At 40.4% G+C, this 22,885-nt stretch overlaps 3 protein-coding genes and 2 non-coding genes across 12 annotated transcripts in view; 2 read left to right on the top strand and 3 right to left on the bottom strand.

The window, feature by feature from the left end:
- LOC106807458 (male-enhanced antigen 1-like) overlaps nucleotides 1-5,775 on the bottom strand; it is a 36,190-nt gene extending 30,415 nt beyond the window's left edge. For 4 of the 6 annotated variants that reach the window (XM_014809792.1, XM_014809794.1, XM_014809791.1 and 1 more), the window contains exons 1-4: nucleotides 5,722-5,775; nucleotides 2,221-2,366; nucleotides 614-730; nucleotides 28-127 (exon numbers count right to left, since the gene is read on the bottom strand). In XM_014809792.1, coding sequence (XP_014665278.1) covers nucleotides 28-127; nucleotides 614-730; nucleotides 2,221-2,352 — 349 coding nt within the window. In that variant the 5' untranslated portion in view covers nucleotides 2,353-2,366; nucleotides 5,722-5,775. Of the gene's footprint in view, nucleotides 1-27; nucleotides 128-613; nucleotides 731-1,173; nucleotides 1,245-2,220; nucleotides 2,367-3,141; nucleotides 3,180-5,721 lie in introns of those variants that run through there. The other 2 variants (XM_014809790.1, XR_001393667.1) reach the window with 2 other exon arrangements.
- LOC106807456 (store-operated calcium entry-associated regulatory factor-like) lies at nucleotides 5,387-14,452 on the top strand. Of its 3 annotated transcripts, none has more exons than XM_014809786.1 (9): nucleotides 5,387-5,411; nucleotides 8,933-9,106; nucleotides 9,315-9,406; nucleotides 10,246-10,338; nucleotides 10,802-10,912; nucleotides 11,321-11,403; nucleotides 11,975-12,216; nucleotides 12,606-12,723; nucleotides 12,903-14,452. In XM_014809786.1, the coding sequence occupies exons 2-9, from the start codon at nucleotides 9,025-9,027 to the stop codon at nucleotides 13,090-13,092; spliced, it is 1,011 nt and encodes a 336-aa protein (XP_014665272.1). In that variant the 5' UTR covers nucleotides 5,387-5,411; nucleotides 8,933-9,024; the 3' UTR covers nucleotides 13,093-14,452. The 3 variants fall into 3 exon arrangements, with proteins under 3 accessions (XP_014665272.1, XP_014665273.1, XP_014665271.1); XM_014809787.1 differs by lacking the exon at nucleotides 5,387-5,411 and adding an exon at nucleotides 5,927-6,095 and having other exon boundaries at nucleotides 10,802-10,852; XM_014809785.1 differs by lacking the exon at nucleotides 5,387-5,411 and adding an exon at nucleotides 5,930-6,095.
- A 3,053-nt stretch (nucleotides 14,453-17,505) lies between these two features.
- Nucleotides 17,506-22,218, top strand: LOC106807459 (protein SPEC3-like). Its single transcript, XM_014809795.1, has 3 exons — nucleotides 17,506-17,620; nucleotides 20,335-20,526; nucleotides 21,049-22,218. Exons 1-3 carry the CDS (start codon nucleotides 17,521-17,523, stop codon nucleotides 21,129-21,131), a joined length of 375 nt encoding a protein of 124 aa, XP_014665281.1. The 5' UTR covers nucleotides 17,506-17,520; the 3' UTR covers nucleotides 21,132-22,218.
- Trnas-uga lies at nucleotides 18,612-18,693 on the bottom strand. Its single transcript has one exon. It is a non-coding gene; the product is annotated as a tRNA-Ser (tRNA).
- Nucleotides 19,169-19,250, bottom strand: Trnas-uga. Its single transcript has one exon. It is a non-coding gene; the product is annotated as a tRNA-Ser (tRNA).
- Nucleotides 22,219-22,885: the final 667 nt, after the last annotated feature.

The raw sequence follows: 22,885 nt of genomic DNA, 5'->3' as shown, positions 1-22,885 counted from the left end.
AGTCTAGAGTCTTTTAACCATACTAACCCTCATTCATAGGCTCAGCTCTGCTTATTCCAAGATGAGTGTTCCAATTTTCAGATGCCCATCCCTCCTCATTCTTTGGCATGTCAGGATGCACATCTACCTAAACGACATGTTACAATTAACTGTAGAGGAATATTAAATATTAAACTACATCCCAGGATATGGATGTTAGATTGAAAATAACATTAATATTGACGATATTTATGAATGTTTTAATTATTCTACTTTTTTGCGATAAATCGCTAATTTCACTAACGCAACAGGTTCAACAATCGGTCTGTTGTCGTTGTCAAGCTGTAGTCAGTTATATTTACTAGCCACCAGATGGCAGCAAGTGACAGCTGTCTGGAAATTGGCCAGATATTGAGAAATGTTTGTTTTGGGTGGATTATATGATCTGGGTCACACAAACCTCGTGAACTGATCGTTTCATTAGTCAGATCCACTGAACTCAATCCACCTGATCAGGACCCTATATACATACAGAACATTATAATATAGATAACGTTATAATAAACTGATGTAACGATGAAAAATATAGATCTACCATCTATATCATCTAATAAAAGCTCAAAATATCGCTCACTTTTGTTGTGGATGGTGAACACGTGGAATGCGTCAGATCAAAAAATTCATCTACACTTTCATGGACTACTTGTGAAGGAGGCTCTTGGGAAAGAATTTGGTAACCACCATTTCCTACCTATAAAACCGAAAACCATACGTGTCAGCAGAAGCAGAATTAGAAGTAATAGCAGTTAACTAGAGGCACGTCACTAAATTGGCTGCCTGTATATGGATTTAATAATGTACAAGGTCTAATATTTCCTTGATAGCTAATATGTGCAAATTTCAAGCCATTACATACAGAAGTCAAAACCAACATGACTGTGGGATCAAATATTCCATCTTACTATTAGGAGTTCTTGATTTAACAATACCAGGAATTTGTGTGACTCCCTGAAAATTCTACTTTAAATATAAACAAAACCCAAAACCATTGAATAAAGTAGTGATTTCAGTGCCTCATATTGCATGTTACACACACAAAATAATACAATATATTAGTTTATGTCATTTGGGTGGTTATTGTTCATATGTTAATGATAACCGCAATTTTAAACTTTAGACCATAAACACCCTCACTTTGCTGTGTATAATCTCTCTCGTTTTGAGAACAGGGAGTCGACCTGGGTCAAAAGCTCAGTTATACTGCTGTAACCATACTCAATTTTGCCATACGTCTAGTCCTATATGTATCTCCAATTCCATGAATCTGTGAACACACCAACTGAACATTATTAAAGGCATAATTCGACCATCGATTATGCAATTTTAACGAATGCTACAGTAACTGGCACCTTGTGTAGTTAATAAGTACATTACCTTATAGCCAAACGCGTATTAGTTTGTCCAATATCACTGCTGGTTACTAAGAAATGTCTAATTGAAATCCGCAGTCCAAGAAATCGGTTGTTGACAGCTACAAACCGCCATGCCGGCTGTAACCGGCCAGAACTGGCGAGGCGGTGTCATACAGATTATAGTGCACCGGACATTTTCGCACGTATGCTCGGCCGTCAGTGATTTCGATCCTTGTAGTCTGAGTGCGCATTCCGTACGTTATGGTTTTACTCTTGGGATTCGGGAATAAATGAATATACGTTCTTGAGATTACAAGCAACATATAATATGTGGCAACTAGGCAAATAATAACACTAGGCAAACAATTTACCCGGAACAAACAATTCGATGCTCAACATCGTTAAGCAACATGTGACGTCACCGAACCGAACTCGATGTTTATTTTGTTGGCCATAAATTTCGCGTTGTCGCCAGATTACCAAATTTACGGATTTCAATTAGACATTTCTTAGTAATTAGCAGTGATATTGGACAAACTAATACGCGTTTGGCTATAAGGTAATGTACTTATTAACTACACAAGGTGCCAGTTACTGTAGCATTCGTCAACTTTGCATAATCGATGGTCGAATTATGCCTTTAATTTCTAGCTTATCAATTCTGCCTAGAACTGTTACAATAATACTACAATCACTTCACCTAAGTGACAGGCTGACATGCTTCTAGCCTATATTTTACAGCTGAATATGATACGATATGATAAGTGTGCAAAATAGCTGTAAGGCAAAACAAGGACATAAAAATATAGACAAACACAGACTAACTTACAAATTCCTCATCTTCATCTGTGTCAGATGAACTTGGCTGTTGTGCTGCCATCTGGTTTACATTAAAATCATCAACAATGCTACCTTGAGACTCTTCTTCAGGTGTCTCCAAGGATGGGAGAATTGGTGGCATAGTAAAGTTAGTGTCTGTGAATGAAAAAATATAATACTATGTTACATTAAACATATATACACAAGTTGTTACTGTAACGGCATGTTGCGGCAGCTACACTTGACATTAATTACACCAAACATTGCAGATATCACGTTACATAATGTTGTTTAAAAATAAATGGTCATGGGTAGCACTATATATACATAGCACACAGATGCTAAACCCCAGTGGAGTCCAGCACCAGATCAGATAATCCTCACAAATTTCAGGCCATGCACTGCAACAACAGCGTATACAAATTCGTTTTCGTTCCCTGCATGGATGATTCCAATCTGGAACGGCCTACAAGTGGGTTTGTTGGAAACAACAGACAACTTTGAAGTCACAGCTTTAATCCCACCTGGTCACAAGCCGACTGAAGGAAGGGTACATTGCACAACCCAACTTATTATATGTTTATTAGCAGCTTGTCTGCTCACTGTAGGGTTTACTTCCTTATCATAAGGCTTATGGGACATTACCATCTCCCCATATCCAGTGTGATGAAAGCAGTGACCATTGATACTTTCAATTTATGGCTTTCACCCCAACGTGCACGTGTGTCATTTTGGGAAGGAACACTGCTGCACATGAGTCGTTATTATTTAGTGTGCACATCCATCATGCACCATGCTGGCTAGTTGCTGTTTTTGTTGGTTTGTTGTTTGCTGGTTGCACAGGCACTTGGAGCATTTCAATAAAATATAATGCTAAATAAATACGAAATCTGTTTACTACCAGTCTCAATGTTTCTCTACTCTCTTTCACCTATTATTGCCGACTATTTCCTGTAAATGCCGTCCAAATGCTCATCTGCAACACACGCTGGCTGCCGCACGCTAGCTGCTGCACACTGACACATAAATAAACAAATGACAATTAAACAAACAAATAAATAAAAAAATAAAACACAATATGAGTCAAAAATAAACAAAACAAAAAAATATTAAATAAATAAAAAATAACTATATATTTATGTGACAATTTCCTGTAAATGCCGTCCAAATGCTCATCTGCAACACACGCTGGCTGCCGCATGCTAGCTGCTGCACACTAACCCATAAATATATAGTTTTTTTTACATTTTTATATTTTTTGTTTTGTTTATTTATGTGTCAGTGTGCAGCAGCTAGCGTGCGGCAGCCAGCGTGTGTTGCAGATGAGCATTTGAACGGCATTTACAGGAAATTTTCGGCAATAATACGTGAAAGAGAGTAGAGAAACATTAAGACTTTGGTAGTAAATAGATTTCGTATTTATTTAGCATTATATTTTATTGAAACGCTCCAAGTGCCTGTGGCTGGTTGTGTTAGTCGCACATGGATAGAGACTATCTTTTGTGAGTTTGTGCAGTGGCATGCATGCAGTTAGCTCTAGTACTATACTATAGCCCGCGTACAGTTGCCGCAGGGCTATAGAACATTTCATGCCAGGTTTCGTAACTGCACCTGTCCGCCAATGCTTCCACGAAAAATGGTTGATAAAACGCAAAATTATATGGCTTTTGAACACTTATTTATCTACATAGTACATGGACATCTCACTTATCTTTTTTGAACACTTTCCACAACTTTACACCATCATGTCCATGTATTTATTATGCATAAATTGTTCCTCAAAGTGCTAGCACTACTTGCTTTTCGTTTTCAAATGCTATTGTGTACACGCGTGACGTCACCCGAAATGTAATAGGCTGCATCATAGCTGCCAATGTGTTTTGTCTACATTTTTTGGCCATGTTTTGCCTGCGGCAATTCTACGCGGGCTACAGTACTACTACTAGAGCACGAAGGGTCGTTGTCGTAACAGGTACTACAGATATGTACCCGAGGTAGTTTTAGGTTGTTTAGTATTATGTTTATATTTTTATATGAGGTATGTTTAGGGTTAGGGTTAGGGTTAGAGTTAGCGTTAGGGTTAGGGTTAGGGTTAGGGTTAGTGTTAGAGTTAAGGTACACTTCTATAGTACAAGTCTGGTACACTTTGTGTATACATATATGTACCTCGGGTACATATCTGTAGTACCTGTTACGACAACGACCCCTTGAGCACTACTAGAGTCTAGAGACTAGAGTAGAGCTAAGTCCGACTGTCACTATGACTGTGAGCTCAGTGAAGTATCTGAGCACAGGCACTTGGAATGTCTCAATAAAAAAATAAAAAGGAAAATAAACACGAAATGTACCAAAGTCTTAATGTTTCTCTACTGTATTTCGCCTATAATCACCTGTAAATGCCGGTCAAATGCTCATCTGCAACACACAAGTACACCGAACGCCCGACCGCGCTGTGCTGCGTGCACAAACAACATGAATACGAGAGCAGGTAGGAAAGCGGGATTGAAAAATTCGTTTGACGCTTGCTTCATTTCACACCATCACAGCTCGAATACACATCCTACAGCTTCCATCTTGGTATCTATGTGTACATAAATGTTCACTTGTTCGAATTATAACTCTGGCCTTTGTTCTTACCTACTCCCGCCAGAGATATCTCGTGAAATCCTGCAGGAAATGTTCTCTCCGTGAAAATGTAAAGAGGACGAGATGTCTGTTTATACACGAGTAATGGGGCGCATTGCATGCCGGGATGAGCTGCTGCTGGCCTCCGAGCTCCATTTCGAGGCCCGCCAATCCAAGCACAATGCGCGCGGGAATGACGTCACGCACACACGACTACAGCGATCGATCAAAAGTAGCGCCGTTAGGGATTTTCGGATGATACGTCCTCTTTACATTTTCACAAAGAAAACATTTTCTGCAGGATTTCACGAGATATCTCTGGCGGGAGTAGGTAAGAACAAAGGCCAGAGATATAATTCGAACAAGTGAACATTTATGTACACATAGATACCAAGATGGAAGCCGTTGGATGTCTTTTCGTTCTGTGATCGTGTGAAATGAAGGGAGCGTCGAGCAAATTTTTCAATCCCGCTTTCCTACCTGCTCTCTTATTCATGTTGTTTGTGCACGCAGCACAGCGCGGGTGGGAGTTCGGTGTACTTGTGTTGCAGATGAGCATTTGACCGGCATTTACAGGTGATTATAGGCGAAATACAGTAGAAAAACATTAAGACTTTGGTACATTTCGTGTTTATTTACCATTATTTTTTTTATTGAGACGTTCCAAGTGCGTGCTGTGTATCTGAGGTACTGAGGTGTATCTGAGGTGTACTGTGATGTTTCTCCGTCACGTCGTTAGTCGTAGCCTGACCGGCCTACATAACTTTAATCTAACACTAACGGTATAAATTATTCAACGTATCGAATCTATGGGAAAATGCACGGTACCCAACACATAAATAATAGTTAAATAATATAACATTTAACCTCAAAAAGCGAGACTTACGATCACAACATGCAAAAAGCTGTGGCTACTAGGTGACGCCACTAAATCAATTGTAGACTGGATACTTCTGGTCCGCTATCATTTTACTCCGTTTATGCGAAGTAACTACTTCCGATGGAAAGAGAAACGGTGATAGTCTATTTTTCAACCAATTGCATTGCACGCAGTCAGAACTTAGGTACGATGGTTAAGATGGGTACCGTAATTTTTTTACTTGGTCTTTATTGGCAATGTTAACAGACAAGGTGTCAGTCAAAACACAAAACACAAGTCACACTAAACACAATTTCACAAATACGATCTGAACTCTCGTGTGTATTCTTACTTCAATACTTGCTCTAACTTATAATTTATAATTATCGGAGACCTAAATGGTAAGTTTGTAACTGTAAGTAGTAAACGTAAGTAATTGGCTATTGGCAAGTAAGATTGCACTTACCTAACCTTGGTCAGTGACGCACGAAGGGTCGTTGTCGTTACTAACAGGTACTACAGTCTACAGACTACAGACTACAGTCTACAGATATCAGGAGTAGATAAGATAATACTAATAGGGAAGGAGTGTGGGTTCAAGGATAGAGAACATGGGTCCCAATAAAACCAATGTAATTTACATCAATATAAATATAATATTACATCAATATAATAGGTTAGGGTTATGGTTAGGGTTAGGATTAGGGTTAGGATTAGAGTTAGGGTTAGAATTAGGCCATTTAGGGTTCGGGTTAAGTTTAGGCACATTGGTTTTATTGGACCCATGTTCTCTATCCTTGGGCCGGAGTGTGACATCAATAAACAAGGGAAATTCGTCATTTACTAGCCTCAAAATACCTACGATTTACTACTTGAGCTCAAATCGTACACAGTACACCCGCCTAGCATCGTGCGAAATCGTTTCCTCGTATACACCCGCAATCCGGAGATACACCACACGATTTTCAATTCTGTTGCCAGAAAAATCGGCCCAATGATAGAGAACATGGGTCCCAATAAAACCAATGTGCCTAACCCTAACCCTAATTCTAACCCTAACCCTAATCCTAATCCTGACCCTAACCATAACCCTAACCTATTAATTATATTGATATAATATTATATTTATATTGATGTAAATAACATTGGTTTTATTGGGACCCATGTTCTCTATCCTTGAACCGCAAAATCCATGCGTTGATAAAGCTATTTGAAACAAAAGGCAGCTACTAACCACACTGTCCACGGCTTGCGCTCATGGCGAGGCGCTGTGGCTCGCAGGGAGATTAGACATCGACGCAACACTCGGCGAGCTAACCTTTGTTTTGACCTATTTACAGCTGGTATGCACTCCCCCACCGCAATCAGCAGCAGCTCTGCTGCTCAGCGGCAGCATGTATAACCGACCGCACAATAGCACGTCATGAGTCTATCTATGTCTATGTCTATCTATCGATGTCCAATCTCCCTGCGAGCCACAGCGCCTCGCCGTGAGCGCAAGCCGTGGACAGTGTGGTTAGTAGCTGCCTTTTGTTTCAAATAGCTTTCTCAACGCATGGATTTTGCTGGCAACAGAATTGAAAATCGTGTTGTACGTTTTAGTCTGTATCTCCGGATTGCGGGTGTATACGAGGAAACGATTTCGCACGATGCTAGGCGGATGTACTGTGTACGATTTGAGCTCAAGTTGGTTGCGTTACGCGTAGTAAATCGTAGGTATTTTAAGGCTAGTAAATGACGAATTTCCCTTGTTTATTGATGTCACACTCCTTCCCTATTATCTACTCCTGCAGATATGTACCCGAGGTAGTTTTAGGTTGTTTAGTATTATGTTTATATTTTTATATGAGGTATGTTTAGGGTTAGGGTTAGAGTTAGAGTTAGGGTTAGGGTTAGTGTTAGGGTTAGAATACACTTCTGTAGTACAAGTCTGGTACACTTTGTGTATACATATATGTACCTCGGGTACATATCTGTAGTATCTGTTACGACAACGACCCCTTGGCGTCAGTGACAGACTGGTCGTAATTACTAGTTGTAAAGTAATTATTTGTAAAGTCACTTTGTCTCAAGCTTGTGATTACTACTTGTAGTAATCACGATTGTAAGTTGGACTGTAAAGCCATGGTTAAAATATTTTTCACCAGGCAGATCCCCCTATGCTATTTAGAACTGTACTAAATTGGAATCCTTACAATATACAGCTGTCAGATTAGTAGGCCCTAGCTCCAAGAAACGGTATTGCTAGGGTTAGAATACCAAATAACAATCCGTATAGACAATCTGTAAATACATCCTGTATAGACAATCCGTCGCACAGCCTGGTCGGGCTTAGTAGGCTCTATCTAAAAACTGTTGTGAAAGGTCAGATGTGGATCTGGTTCAACTTCATTGTTGCACACACACACACACACACGGACGCACGCATGAACGCACGCACACACATGCACGCACGTGTACGTGCACACGCACGCACGAACGTGTACCTGCACACGTGCGCACGCACGCAGGCACGCATGCACGCACGTCTAGGTACGCACGCACGCACGCACGCACGTGTACGTGCACATGCACGCACGCACGCACGTGTACGTGCACATGCACATGCACGCACGCACGCACGTACGCACGTGTAAGTGCACACGCACGCACTTACGCACGTATACGTACACACGCACGCAAGCACGCACGCAGGTACGTGCACACGCACACATGCACGCACATGTACGCACGCACGTATACGTGCACACGCACGCACACACACGCACGCATGCACGTACGTTTACATACACACGCACGCACGCATGCATGCGCGCAGTTGTACGTGCACACGCACGCACGCACGTCTATGTGCACATGCATGCACACATGCACGTGTACAGGTCTGTACAGTGTGTACACACACGCACGTACGCACCAGCGCACTCATGCACACACGTGTACCTGCACATGCACGCACGCATGCCCGCACGTGTACGTGCGCACGCACACACACACACATGCACGCACGTGTACGTGCACATGCACGCAGCACGCACGTGTACGTGCACTACATAAACAGCGCTTTCTATCAGAACATGTGGACATTCATCTGTAAATGTCAAGCAGCACGCTTCGCTTCTGCCAACCATGACACATAACAGATACACGTGACCTGATCTATGACGTCACGTGAAACACTCTTATACCTGACCTAGGAATTGTGAAGTGTACAATATCATTTTTTTTCATTTTTCAGATAGCATTTAAACAAGGAAAAGTAAATTGTTTCATTCATCCTTAACGCTTAGAGAACTGGAATTGATTACAGGCTAATTGGAGTGATCCAGGATGACTTTATACACCATGGAAATTCTGTGCTTTGTTATCATTGCATTTATATCGCCCATAGCCTGGGCAGCATTTGGCTTTGGTAGGTAGTAAGCATGGCTTTTGGTTGTTTAGTAACATTATAGTATTCAATTGTTATATTATGGTTATGGTGATTATAATAATAATAATTAGTATTATTATCATTATTATTATTACTGTATCAGTTTTATGTCAGCCCACATTTTTAGTGGGGTTATGTGCTACACTGGTTGACAGGTAGTTTTAGAGACCAATGCAAACTTTTACAGGCAATGACAAAGTTCTTCTGTCTGATGTGAGTGTGTTGACACTAAGACATGGGCAGATGACAACAGGGAGAAGATCGCAGCCAATCCCTCAGGTAATCTATACACATGTAGAGCTAGAGAACAGGAATGATGTTTCGCGAAGCATACGGCTCCGTAGGGCCTAAGATAAAATATTGCTTGTTTCCCCTTTACCGACCGACTCGCCATAACGCCGCTACTCGACACATTTTATTGGCCGATTAAAACAAAACAAAAATTATTTCGTTTTACCAAAAAAAAACAATCAAATTCGTTCTGCAAAAACATATACACAAAACAGAATATACAATAAACACACATCTTGTCAAAACAAAATAAAAACGATTTTTCACCTACCTATACCTACTCGGTACCCTGAGAGGCGAGTAGGTAAAGGGGAAACAAACAATTTTTTAAGGGTGGCCTAGTGTAACATTACAGTGTTATTTTCAGGCAAACTAGCCATTCATAATATGCTGCACAAAGTATTTCACTGTTCTGTGGAGATAATATATAAAGTGAAGTCACGATTTGTACAATTTGAACACACTGGTACTTTGGAAGAAGCAGAGTACATTTGACTTGGTTCAGGGGGGAAAGACTGTTCGACTGCATGTACATAGGAAAGCCAGTGTACAGAGTAGTTGTGCCCTGGTCTTAAAAAACACAGCAGTACACCAGGGCTCATGATTCCACAACCAATTACGTAAAATGTTTTTGGATTAGACTTAATGCACCTGACTAGACACAGCAATGAATCATGAGAAACATCTCCGTGTTATATTTGTGGAGATGTGTTAAGAAGAGGCCTGGACGGCCTCTGCGGGGGACTGAAAGCTTAGACTCTAGGGTAGCGGGCAGAGTTCGGTTTACTTTAATCACAATTCTCCCTGTTATATTTGTCATGGTGCAGATGAGCTGTGTTGGCGGTACAGCTGGATGTAAAGGCTTCACTCCACAAGTTGTGCAATGCTACAACAGAGGATCAGATGGTTTTGATGTTCAGGTGATTAGCTACGAACATTCACCGTAGAGTCAGAACCAATATTCATAATGTTTGACCAATGCAAAATAAAGGATTAGGCCTAAAGGGTCTTTCACAATCCTAGCTTGTTAGCCCATAACTTAATGTTTTAAACGAAATTGATTTTATTAAGTTAATATTGTACTGTTATACTCAAGAGCTGAGATTTTATGGTTTTGGGATCTACATTGTGAAATGTCTAAATTCAACGATCATGTTAAATTCATGTTAGAAATTTATGCACAGCTGTGGTTTCTGCATATCATATTTGATTCTGAACTATCAGGGTAGGGATGCATAGAATGGAGCAATCATGGCAGGTTCTGCATTACAATTAACATTAAATCGTGTGGCGGTAAATTTCAGGAGGTTATGTTGTGTGCATCTTCATTCCGTAACATGCACATTAATAGTAATACTTCTCTGCCTTTTTATGTGATTTTAGTGGGAATGTAAATCAGACATGGACAATGCCTACCGATTTGGAACTGTGCAGGTATTGTGTGAGGGCTATGAATATCCTGATGATCCGTACATACTGAAAGGCTCATGTGGTGTATGTATAATACAATGTATTTTTTCATATATGTATATATTAGAAACAATAGTATAGGATGGGTGTATAATATTTTGTGCATAATTTTCTTGAGTTTTGAACACCATCTAGTTCCTACTACTATCTGCTAATTTTTCTTTCATTCTAAAATTTCTTTTGTGTCAAGTGTTTTAATTCAAAAACAAGTAAATATACAGTTGGAACTTGGGACCCCTTTTCAGAAACTTCATAAATTGTTACGAATGATGAGACTCTAAAATGTCATAAGTTTTGTAGGAAAGTGTAGTGCATAGGTTTTAATGTCTTCTATTCCTGATATCTTGATAGGCATTAATATTTGGGATGCTTTTCTGGCGAGACGATATGCATTTGAATAAAATTTGTACGATTGGCTATGTTGCTTTACAGCTTCAGTATACTTTAGACCTTACAAAGGAGGGTCACCAACAGGCAGGTAAAGGCCACCAGAACTACTACAATGAACATGGAAGGTTAGTACAATCATTTGGTATACTGTGTACACATCTTTTTATTAAATATTCTATTTAGAAGCCTTTTTTAATTTGATACATTTTTATATACATATATTCAAGAGTACATAATAGAGATCTCTATTATGTACTCTTGATATATTGTAACATTACGTAAAGAAACCCTTTCTCTTCTCCAATATATGTAGTTATACATTGTATGTAATATCTGTTTTATTACACATTTAATGAAATTACACTTGGGTAGAATGAACTATGAAAAAAACTTCCTCATAAATAAAAACTAGTTCACTAGCATATCTATTAACCTTAATTTTTGTTTCCTCGGCTTTTTAATCATGCTAAACCTTAATTTTTGTTGTTCACTGAGGGCAAGAATGAGGAGCAGCCCAAGCAATTTTACCATTCGGCTTAAACCCTGGCACTTAAACACCCCACACAATTATTTCTTATTATATAGACTAGTATTGACTAGTATGAATGAAGCGTCATGTAACCGAAAGTAAGTCCCTACTCCTCGCTTGTCCCTATCGTGCGCGTATATCACAGCAGTTTTATTTTTTCCGCGCAGCGGCAGTAGCTCCTCTCAATCGTACCCGGCGCAGAAGTCGTCTGCCATAGGCGATGTCGTCATGTTGATCATCGTGGGGCTCATCATCTATGGAATCTACAAGACGTGCGTGTCGCAGCACGCTCACAGCCCTGACTCAAGTGACTATCCGGATGGGGGCGATTCCCGGTATCCGGGAAGATCAGGCTTCGGAGGCGGCGGAAACCCTCCACCGTACGAATCCAGAGATAGTTACACACAAGGTGAGCGATGAAGAACTAGGGTGAAAGAAGTGAGGAGTGAGAACTAGTGGTAGCAAGCTTGCAACACAACACTGCAACCAAAATTTTTTATTCTAATTGAATACTACTTATCGATATCAGTTGTAAAACGATTGCAATAAGAACGGTATTATGGATAAGGTTCTTTCATCTGCAGATTAGGCTTGAGCCTATCTCTGGGATTCACTATACATTATGAATGTATTGTATCAAGCCAGGATAGAGGTGTGCGAACGTCCATTCTGTTGAATAGTCATACCTAGTGATGGGGGTATTAATATTAGAGTGGTCCTCATACTGTACTAGATCTTCACACGTGTGCAGTAATGATAGGTAGGAAACGATCTAAAGACCTAATACCTTTTGTTTAGGGGGAGCCAGTTGTGGTGGAACCCAGAGTGGAGGAGCAGGCAGTGCAGGTGGTGGCGGTGGATTCTGGTCTGGTCTTGCTACAGGCGGTGCATTGGGCTACCTTTTTGGCAACAGAGGGTAAGTCGTGTACTCGCCGTTGCATAGGAATCACAGGACATGGGTGCAAACGCGGCAATCACAGTGGGCTGACGATACACACTGCTGTTTAGTTTTACTATAAAAAATTGTTTCTCTTGATCGAAACTGCTAATAGAAAAGGTGTCTTGATACTAAAACATCTATAATTGGTTTTACAGCACTGGAGGCTATAATGCATACCATCCTGGCCATCGCACGGGCTGGGGAACTGGTGGATCAAGCTGGGGTAGTGGTAGGTCAGGCTGGGGCAGTGGTGGCTCAGGCTGGGGAGGAGGCGGTGGATTTTCTGGCGGTGGCAGCACTGGGACAAGAACAGCATCAGGTTTTGGTGGAACCCAACGACGATAACCGATGATGTTGTCAAGCCCTTCACACTTTATCGGTTTTTGATTACAATTTTTGTGTGTTATTGAAAAATGAGATTGCGTTGTGGCACCAAACTTTTGAAACTATAGAGTCAGATGTAATATTTAAGATGTAAGATTTAGATTTTATTAACGTATAAAGTCCTACATAAACGTGTAATACTATCGAGAGTTACGCACAATTAGCAACAAAATATATCATCACGTAAAATTGAGACTGTACTGGGTCATTCTTGCATAGAGAGTTTGGGCAAATGAGCTTGGTCTAAGTAGTGATTGGTTATTGGCTGAAAATTTACTAGAAATAAAGACCACCTACTTTTAATAGCACGGATAATAATGGCAAACGGGTATGCATAGAAAAGTATATGATGAGTGTTGAGTATGCATCAATGGTCTGGATAAACTACGCCCTAATACTTCTTTCTTAAACCAATTTTGCGGTATAACTTCATGCATGAACACTAGTAAATAGTAGGAATACCCTTGTGTGGCCTTTGCTTTATGTGTGTTCTAGTGTCTTTCAAAATTAACGTGTTTGAGAGAAGATGGGTTTTATACATGTATAACACCTGTGTGCATAGACTTCTAATTGTTTCTCCATTAAATCCCGTATTAATATTTTTCATGTTACAGAATATTTTACGTTGATAGACATTAGTTATATGTTTACTTTGGATATACGTGTAACCTTGAGAGCACCTTGTAATATTTGGAAACCGAATAAACAATCATCATCAGCTCATGGACATAAATCGTGTGATATTTAACGAATAATATATTGGATGTGATTACTGTGTCTTATTATTCTGCATGCCGTGTAAGTGAAGAGATGTTTTTCATTCTTTCATTGAGGTAGTGTATTCACTTGGATTAAATCAATTGAGGTATGTTTACGTGTCCATTTACGTTTTGGAACGTAGCAAGCTCACTGATGTTAAGGAAGAAGGAGGTGAGGTTGCTTGATAAAAGTAAATCGGATAGTAATCCTCAGACGGTGCCCATGGCCTCAGCATTGGTAGTAATTTCTTATAATTTCAACAATGTGTGTATGGATTATTAACATAAATCCAAGAAGGATAGCTGAGTCTGAACGTTATTTTTTAAATGATGAGCTCGTTTGATCCGCAGAACACAGCAAGACTGTGCCTTAATTATTGCTTAGAACTGTATTTGTTGAAAACCGCGCAAAGGTAAAATGTTAATGTATGCTGTTTAGAAATATACTCAAGCTTTGGGTTGATTTATAGAACGTGGTTTTACGAAATACATATCAGGCTCGTTATTATACCTGTATATATTAAAATTTTATTTAATTTTAATTATAAAACCAGTAAAATTTATGTGTTGCACTGTTCCATTTTTGCTATTAAGAAAGTTTCAGCATGCGCAACCACTATGTAATTCCCCTAATTTGATATTTGTTATCCAGGACTCGTTAGAAACACAAGTAGTTTATTAACATAATTGTGACTGTAAGTTTTAAATATCATAACTTTTGCACGTCACTTCACTACAAAAGTTATGACACTTTAGACAGGATGTCGTGACTACTTTCATGACAGCAGTCGCCAGCACAGGAAATTTCAGACCAAAGAGAAGATAATTTGTTGACTGTTGACCTTGGCGAAGCGTCACGTGGATAGAGCTATAACGAAGTAAGAGCTGTTTTTGGAAATATTAAACTACGGTTGACACTGATGTCGTTTTTGGTTTTAAAACCTCGTACCAAAGATGTTTAGTTTACAAATATAAAGTGTTTTGAATCTAACTTCCTCCGATTCTATGCGTACATCTTTCATGGATTCTATGCGAATGAAATAATATCATCCACGTGCGCCGTAACGTATATCAATAACTGGCATCGAATATCAGAACGGACAACATGGTTTTTTCCGATGATTTTATTTCGGCTTCTGTGATACAAACAACGTCGTGCCTAACTAACTGGTCACCGTGTCTGCGCTAGCTGAGCATGTATAAGTAAGTGCTATAATTTGGTGCGCATTATTCAAAAAAGAATTGCGCGACTCCGCTTTCTGTCGTAGAGCTGACTGGTATATAGGCAATAATTAGCACAGTGGCCTTATTTATTGACGTGTCGATAATTCACGAGTGGTAGGGGCGTCGTGACGCATCGCGGTTACCGTTTGTACACGCGTACATCGATGAACAGCCCCGGTAACAGAAACACTTTCACCGTGTAACCAACTGAGTAAACTATCGCCCACTTATTGCCATTCATTGAGAGTGCTCCACGATGCGATATAGAGTGTGGCTGCGAAATATAAGGGCTGAGCGTATCGATTTTGCTGTCACGGGGTATGAGCAAGAAGGGTTTATATGATGTGAGATGCGATCGAAATTAAAGTGGGATTATATATCACGTGTGCGTGTAATAAAAGTTGGCATATCCACTACATCACTTGGTTTTGGTTTATTACTACATCCCTATGTAGTAATAATGTTAGTTTAAAAAAACATGATGATCTCAACATCGTCACGGGGTATTGCCGCAGGTCTTTACCTAGTCACGGTCACTATGGAAACCTGACCTTGACTTGTGCACGTCCCCACCCTCGTTGCGGTACGCTCCTTTCTTTGCACCTCGCACGATACCTCTCAATATCCACTCTCTACCCCCTCCCCACAGCATCGATACCTGTCGTGCAGTGGTCCGCGGCACACATATCGCGGTAAGCCACCTGTGTGCTGTTGCTGCTGCTGCTGCTGCTGCTGCTGCCGCGGCTGCACCTGGATTGTTGCTCCGACGCAGGTTCAGCAATCACAACTGGTTACTAAGTAGCGAACGTCGTGCGATGGTTGTGTGTGTGTGTGCGTATCGCGTTCTCGTGGCTGTGCGGCTTCACACGGACGTACTAGTTTAGTCCGAGCCGACTCAGACCCCAGTAATAACCCGCACCCTCAGGTAAGCAAAGCGGAGTTATAACGTCTGCGTGCGGACAAGTACTAGTTGTGATTGCGTTTAGATGCATTTCTGCACTATTCGCGCTATTTAACGTCTGCACGAAGGATTTTTGTTGTGAATATCAACATTGAAACAGCAGCAATTTAATCGTTGCATAGATGCCGGCAGCATTATTGATCCATTGTAGTTCGGGCGTTCAGTGTGTAACGCGGTATGCAGTTTATTAGTGCGACCACAGGTAAGATTGATTTCCCTATGCGTTTTTTAGATGCATAACGTTTAAAATACTCTTTTTTTAAATCCATAATTAGTGAAAAAAAATTATCTCGTGGGTTTTGTGGTAGAACAACCGTACGCTTTTGTTGAAATATTGATTAAATTAAACAACGCTCACGCAGTGGCGAAACACTGACGCGCAGCGTAAATTATCATAGCAATTTGTTGTTTACAAGGTATCTAACGTAGCGGATCAACATAAGCGATGTCCGACACCCAGCAACTTCTAACAGCTACGGACAGCGCCCGTGGAAGCCCTACAGATGGTGCGACCGTGGTCGCTAGCACGAGTGTGCCGACCCCGGTCGCTAAGACTAGTACTACAGGGCCACCGCCTGCTGCTCTCGCTGCAGCGGGACTGAAACGAAGTTTTAACAGAAACCTCGCCACCCTTGTTGTCTCCAAACAGGCGCAGTTGGATCCTAATGTCATCGTACCGGCTACAGCTAGGTAATTCACTTCCGGGACCTCATCAGTACTTATTATCAGGAGTGAATAATAATATCTATTATTATTCACTCGTGTTATTATCATACTCATAATATTTAACATCTACCTCATAATAATTATTAGGTTTCGTCAACTTTATGCTTATTCTGGTGAGTGAACGATGTGATAGCTGAGATAATAGCTGAGTTTATAGGAGAAAACAATCATGCGTTTAGGTATTGATACGACCAGGCGGATATCAGCGCTCTCATATAGGACTCGTTATACTATAAACGTGAACGAATTGCGGTATGGAAGAGGCGAGGGCATGCGAACGACGTGATCGTATCACGAGTGTATCATATAGACACTATCTTAGATATAGACTCTATATTATACACTCATGATATATATGCATGCATTTCCGACAAAAAGTGACCGACATTTCATGTTCCCCGATGTTCCCTCTAGAGCGACAATTTAGAGACAATTTAAGAGACTATTTAGAGACAATTCAAGAGACTATTTAGCGGCAATTCAGAGACTGTTTAGACATTTCACATTTCATGTTCTAGAGCGTCGAAGGCGAGCCTCGGCGATGGCTCACCGGAAGACCATCAACGTCGGCTCAGCGGCCGACTGTCTGTGGACAGTCCGGTGGGCGACACACCCGTGTCCGACCACCGGCGATCGGTCGACATCCGAGTAGCTATGCAGCAAGCGGCGGCACAGGAGCAGCAGGACGAAGCGGATCGAGAGAAGGCGGCCAAGGAGGTGATGAACAGTCCGGATTCGTGGATCCGCTCGTCGATTCCCGTGCTGCCGCGCTGGCTGTCTGTGGTTTGCCTCGTCCTCAATATCGTTCTACCGGGAACCGGTACGTATATATAGAAGGCTCAAGTTTACTTTAGGTTCCAGGCTTAATATTGATATAAATAAATATTGATAATATAATATAATATAGGTCATAAATATTGATCAATATATCATATCGCCAACCATATAACACATAACCCTAACCTAAATCTAAACGTGAACCTAACTAAATCTTTACCTCGTCATTCAAAATCTAACGTCCATACTAAAGTATCCTGCGGACATGCCTGTCAACATGTAGGCCTAGCATCAAAATTTCACTGCAACGAAATACCGGCGTTATAACAAATCACCTTGAAAACAGATTTCGGTTCCGTTGTTATTGTAACGATGTTTATTTCTCATTGGTCAATTGCTCTGAATATATAAATTGATTCTTTTCACCTACGTGTTACATATGATTGCATATATAAGCAACTTTCTCTCTTTGTATTCGTAATATATTCCTGGTTAGGTATTTAGGTATTATTATTACTCAAAGAATTATAAGTGCTTGCGCCCGATATCTACCGAAATAGCCATATTGTGTTGCCGCAGTAGAATTCAGCCATTCAGGAGTAAATGTAAATAATAGAGGTAATAGTCGGACCGCAACGATAAATGCGCTGGTATTTCCATTGGGAATATTACACCGACAACACGGCAATGCGTTGCCACGGCAACTGATTGGGTTTCGGTGTTATTAAAAGTTACTGTATGCCAACCTCCATAATCGTGGACGTTTGCGACTATATAAGGCTAATGGAACCAGGCGGCAGGTCAGAATCTGTGTAAAACTAAGGATTAAACTCGTTCTAATCCGTCTGATGCCGTCCTATCATCACTATATATATTAAATTTACTGCAAAACATAATTATTGCCGATAACGTGAAATGCAATTTACGAAATTGTTTTCAAGTGCAAATTGCGTAATACGTGACACCACGAGACTTTAATTACATGTCTACATCATGTGTGTGTCGAGTTAAATTACGTGTAAAAATTCCTTTTTCGCTGCGAGCAGGGTTCGAACCTGCGCGGGAAGATCCCATTGGATTTCAAGTCCAACGCCTTAACCACTCGGCCATCGCAGCCACAAATTTTAGTAATTCAAAGTAGTAGTCTCATTTAAAATTTAATTATACATGAAATAATCACATAATATTAATTATTAATTAAATTGTGCAATTAAAACCTTTCCGAAAAGATCCCATCGGATTCTAAACCTTTCCCATTGGATCCGACGTCATATATAACCTCGGACGTCACAGCTGAATTACAATAGATTACCATTCCTTGATTCATCACCCGACGACCAACCCATTTTAACTCATTACTCATTAGTCTTGCGTGTTTGGTAACAATAATCAAAATATAAACTGAAACTTAGGTATCCCCGTTTTCACAGAATACATGGTTCTCGCTTAAATATTCTTTTAACATGTTATTTTTTGAGGTTAGACTATAGATAGTATTTTTCCACAACGAATTGAGCTCGGATCGTATTTCTGTAATGCATTGTTTTTTCATAAGGATTTGTTTAACACGGCAATTACAAAGCAAAACAAGCGCTGCGAGCAGGGTTCGAACCTACGCGGGAAGATCCCATTGGATTTCAAGTCCAACGCCTTAACCACTCGGCCATCGCAGCCTCAGATTGGTATTAATCTGTATTTGGCAATTTAGCGAGCAATGCAGTCAGTTAACAGACGTTATTTAGTACGAGATGAGCAGAGGCGCACATATTTACTATCTCTCTGTAATAAAAGTGTAAGCAAGTGTGTTGAGAACACGAGCGGTAAACAAACATGCAAGCAAATTCCTCACTCTTATCCTATATATATATATATATTATATATATATATATATATATATATATATATATATAATATATATATATATAATATATATATATATAATATATATATATATATAATTATTTGTTTATTTATTATATATTATATGATTGTCAAATATGATCCTGTTCGTGGGTGCATGTCTGCATACGCTGGTCTATGATCAACCCATCACAGAAAGTCTTTAAAGGGACAGTAGCCTCTAGGATTTAACTGCATACAACTGTACTTACTGTATAACAAATCGTCTATACCACACGTATTTGTTACCAGATACCTAATTTAATTGTTATAATTAATTACACATCAACGCTACGAAATTTGAACGGCGCCATGACACCCGTGACCGTGACCGTTGACAATTTATTTTGCACGTTACAGACCGAGGGCTAATCACAAAAGTGCAATTATATTTATACCTAAATGCTATTTAACCGAACGATATTCATTTTAGGGCAAATTTATCCATATTATAACTGAAACTATATGTCGTTTATAAGATATTACAATCCTTTTGCTTTTAAATGAATAATAAGAAACACACTCGGCCTGTAGCCCTTGGCTGGAAAGTGGTTTTGCGCAACTTATCAGATCGTGCACTTTGAGTGGCGCCACGTCGTTGTAATCAAACTGTAGTCGTTAGTTTTAAAACATTAAAAAAAAAAATTTCTAAATGGGTGATTGAACCATGGAAACTTTTTATGTAGCGTAATTATAACCTAAATTAGCTGAAAATAACCCTAGAACCTAGAGTAAACTCTCCCTTTAATATATCCCTGCAAGAGTATTTTGGTAATCAAACAACTGCCGAGATAAGTGACCTGGTGCGAGGATGCTATATATAATAAAATTTGCCGCTCTGTCATCTTTTTGTTGTAGGTACGATGCTAGGTGGAGCGTCGGTCTTCTGCTGCAGCAGTACACGCGTTCAGAACGGCAAGGACGACGCCAACCTGAGAACGTTCTGCGTTAGTCTTTGGGTTGGCATTGCTCAGATGTTCACTGTGACGTTCCTGCTCGTAGGCTGGTTCTGGAGCATCTCCTGGGGCGTGTATATGGTATCTCTGACAAGTAAGTAAGAGAGGAAATACAGAAGATATATACACCGCATCTAGGAGTCACTGACGATAGTCGCATAGTAATCCGAATTTTGTGTTAAATTGGCACAAGAAATTTATGTGAAATGCGCACTAAAACGAGCAGTTTTGTAGAGTTTATCTCCTGGTATTAAATTGAAGGCATGGTACATGCAAAATATTCCTTCGGGTTGGCTTTTTGTCGAGCATTGCCTGTAGAACATCCTACCGCAACAATGTTAGACTAGAACCGCCTACCAATCACGCCGGCCGGATAGACCATGCTGTCATAATGTGGGCAATAGGACATGACTAATTAATTAATTAATTTATATTATATTAGATATATTATATATTATATTATATTATATTATAAATATTTGTAATCTTTTACGGTACATTGGTAAAAGATATATCAACATGAGCCTGCGAGCTCCTCGCGCTGTCAGTGAAATAATAAAAAAAGGAGTTAAAAGCAAGGACCATTAAGTTTATACCGGTTTTTTTTCACTTACAGGGGAGGCAAAACGGAAACGCAATAAGCAACTGACGGCACTGGCTCTGAACGCCTTCGGAGGGAGCAGGACTTCACACAGTTGATAGGAAGTACGCGGACGCGGAAAACGACACAAGAGCATTCCACTCTGCTTTCGACAATTGGCAACCACAGCGTCATGCAGCCCTCAACCCGCTCATCCACCATGCACTATGTTACCACGCTTCATCTACGTCACCGGTCTTCAGTCACACGTTATCAGTCACGTCATCAGTCCGTCAATCACGTCACTAGCACCTCTAGCTGTTACGTCACCGGCCGCTCGGACACGTAACCAACCGCCATCTTTGCCACCAGCCCTCAGTTGCGTCACCAGTCTCATCTACTTCATACGCCTTTGGCTACGATATTTTGACCCCCCCCCCATCTGTGTCACCATTCATCACCCGCGTCACCAACCCTCTGCCACGTAATCAGCTTTTATAGGCGCGCCTTTAGCTTTTAGCGATCACACCAGACCAGCCTGTTCAGACAACTATATCACCATTCCTTAGCCGCATTACTATAGCTCGAACATGTCACTAATCATCAGCTAGGCACGTAACCCGCATCTCACCATCCTCATTGGAACCTAATACCAGTGGCAGTGATCCGTCTGTCTAACCACACGCGCACTAGCTATAATTTGATGTTTAACTATTCACGTATGAAGGTATACGTGAGAGGTTAATTCTTGTGCAACGAAGCATTTCAAAATGTCTCCCGTAGAGGGGAATCGTATTGAAGATCTACCAATATATATATACAGTATATATATATGCAACTTTGGGCATTTACGGAATTAGACATCCCACAGATTTGTGTTAAGCAACGTGTTAAACCCACTTGCGCTCATTGCAACTATCCCGTTTTCCCGGGACAGCAAACAAATCGGAGATACAGTTATATCAGCCCGTTGGAGGATGAACAAAAAATATTAAGCTAAATTCAGTCGTGTATTCTAGTCTAACCTAGTCATACGTGTATAAATCTTTCCAGTTTGTTCAAAATATTATAAAATATGCCATTGCCTATTTATTAATATACGTTAGGTCAATTATGTGTGGCACCCCAATATTTTTAATAATCAGTTTAATTCTATTATAATAGAAGTTACATATGTATGTTAATACGTACGTACACGCGCGCACACCCACGCACGTATATATATATATATATTATCGTTGAATTGCACACGAAGCCTCATTTTATTGCAATATACTTTATAGTACACTACAAAATATACCGTTGCTGAATACTGTGTAAATAAAATATTGAGTATGTTACGATCAATAGTGTTGGCGACTGAAATAATACTGCAGCTAATCGATCACACTTCACATCCCGCCATGGTGGTACGCGAAAATCAAAAGTGCGAGTGAGTAATTATAGCTATATTGATATAGCTATACGTGTCGATCGCTAATTACAGTCTGTAAAACAGCTAGCTGCCCTGTGTTCGTTTCATTTAACAATGTCTGGATACTCGCGTGCATGCTCGTGCATGTGTGTGTGTGTGTGTGTGTGTGTGTGTGTGTGTGTGTGTGTGTGTGTGTGTGTGTGATGTGAGTGTGTGTGTTGTGTGTGTGTGGGTGGTGTGTGTGTGTGTGTGTGTGTGTGTGTGTGTGTGTGTGTGTGTGTGTGTGTGTGTGTGTGTGGTGTGTGTGTGTGTGTGGGTGTGTGTGTGGTGTGTGTGTGTGTGTGTGTGTGTGTGTGTGCGCGAGTGTGTGTGTGTGTGTGTTGTGTGTGTGTGTGTGTGTGTGTGTGTGCGAGTGTGTGCTGTGTGTGTGGGGGGGGCGCGGGGGGGGGGGGGTTGCGC

Source organism: Priapulus caudatus, unplaced genomic scaffold (genome assembly GCF_000485595.1).
Source record: "Priapulus caudatus unplaced genomic scaffold, Priapulus_caudatus-5.0.1 Scaffold216, whole genome shotgun sequence".
NCBI classification, from domain to species: domain Eukaryota; kingdom Metazoa; phylum Priapulida; class Priapulimorpha; order Priapulimorphida; family Priapulidae; genus Priapulus; species Priapulus caudatus.
This window is presented reverse-complemented; position numbering and strand designations above follow the sequence as displayed.

What these genes read in the sequence shown, in the direction of transcription:
- LOC106807459 (XM_014809795.1), top strand. Translation starts at nt 17,521, where the DNA reads ATGAACAGTCCGGATTCGTGGATCCGCTCGTCGATTCCCGTGCTGCCG. An exon ending in TATCGTTCTACCGGGAACCG is followed by an intron (nt 17,621 to 20,334) that starts GTACGTATATAT and finishes TTTTTGTTGTAG; the next exon opens with GTACGATGCTAGGTGGAGCG. An exon ending in GTATATGGTATCTCTGACAA is followed by an intron (nt 20,527 to 21,048) that starts GTAAGTAAGAGA and finishes TTTCACTTACAG; the next exon opens with GGGAGGCAAAACGGAAACGC.
- LOC106807456 (XM_014809786.1), top strand. Translation starts at nt 9,025, where the DNA reads ATGACTTTATACACCATGGAAATTCTGTGCTTTGTTATCATTGCATTT. An exon ending in CTGGGCAGCATTTGGCTTTG is followed by an intron (nt 9,107 to 9,314) that starts GTAGGTAGTAAG and finishes AAACTTTTACAG; the next exon opens with GCAATGACAAAGTTCTTCTG. An exon ending in GATCGCAGCCAATCCCTCAG is followed by an intron (nt 9,407 to 10,245) that starts GTAATCTATACA and finishes GTCATGGTGCAG; the next exon opens with ATGAGCTGTGTTGGCGGTAC.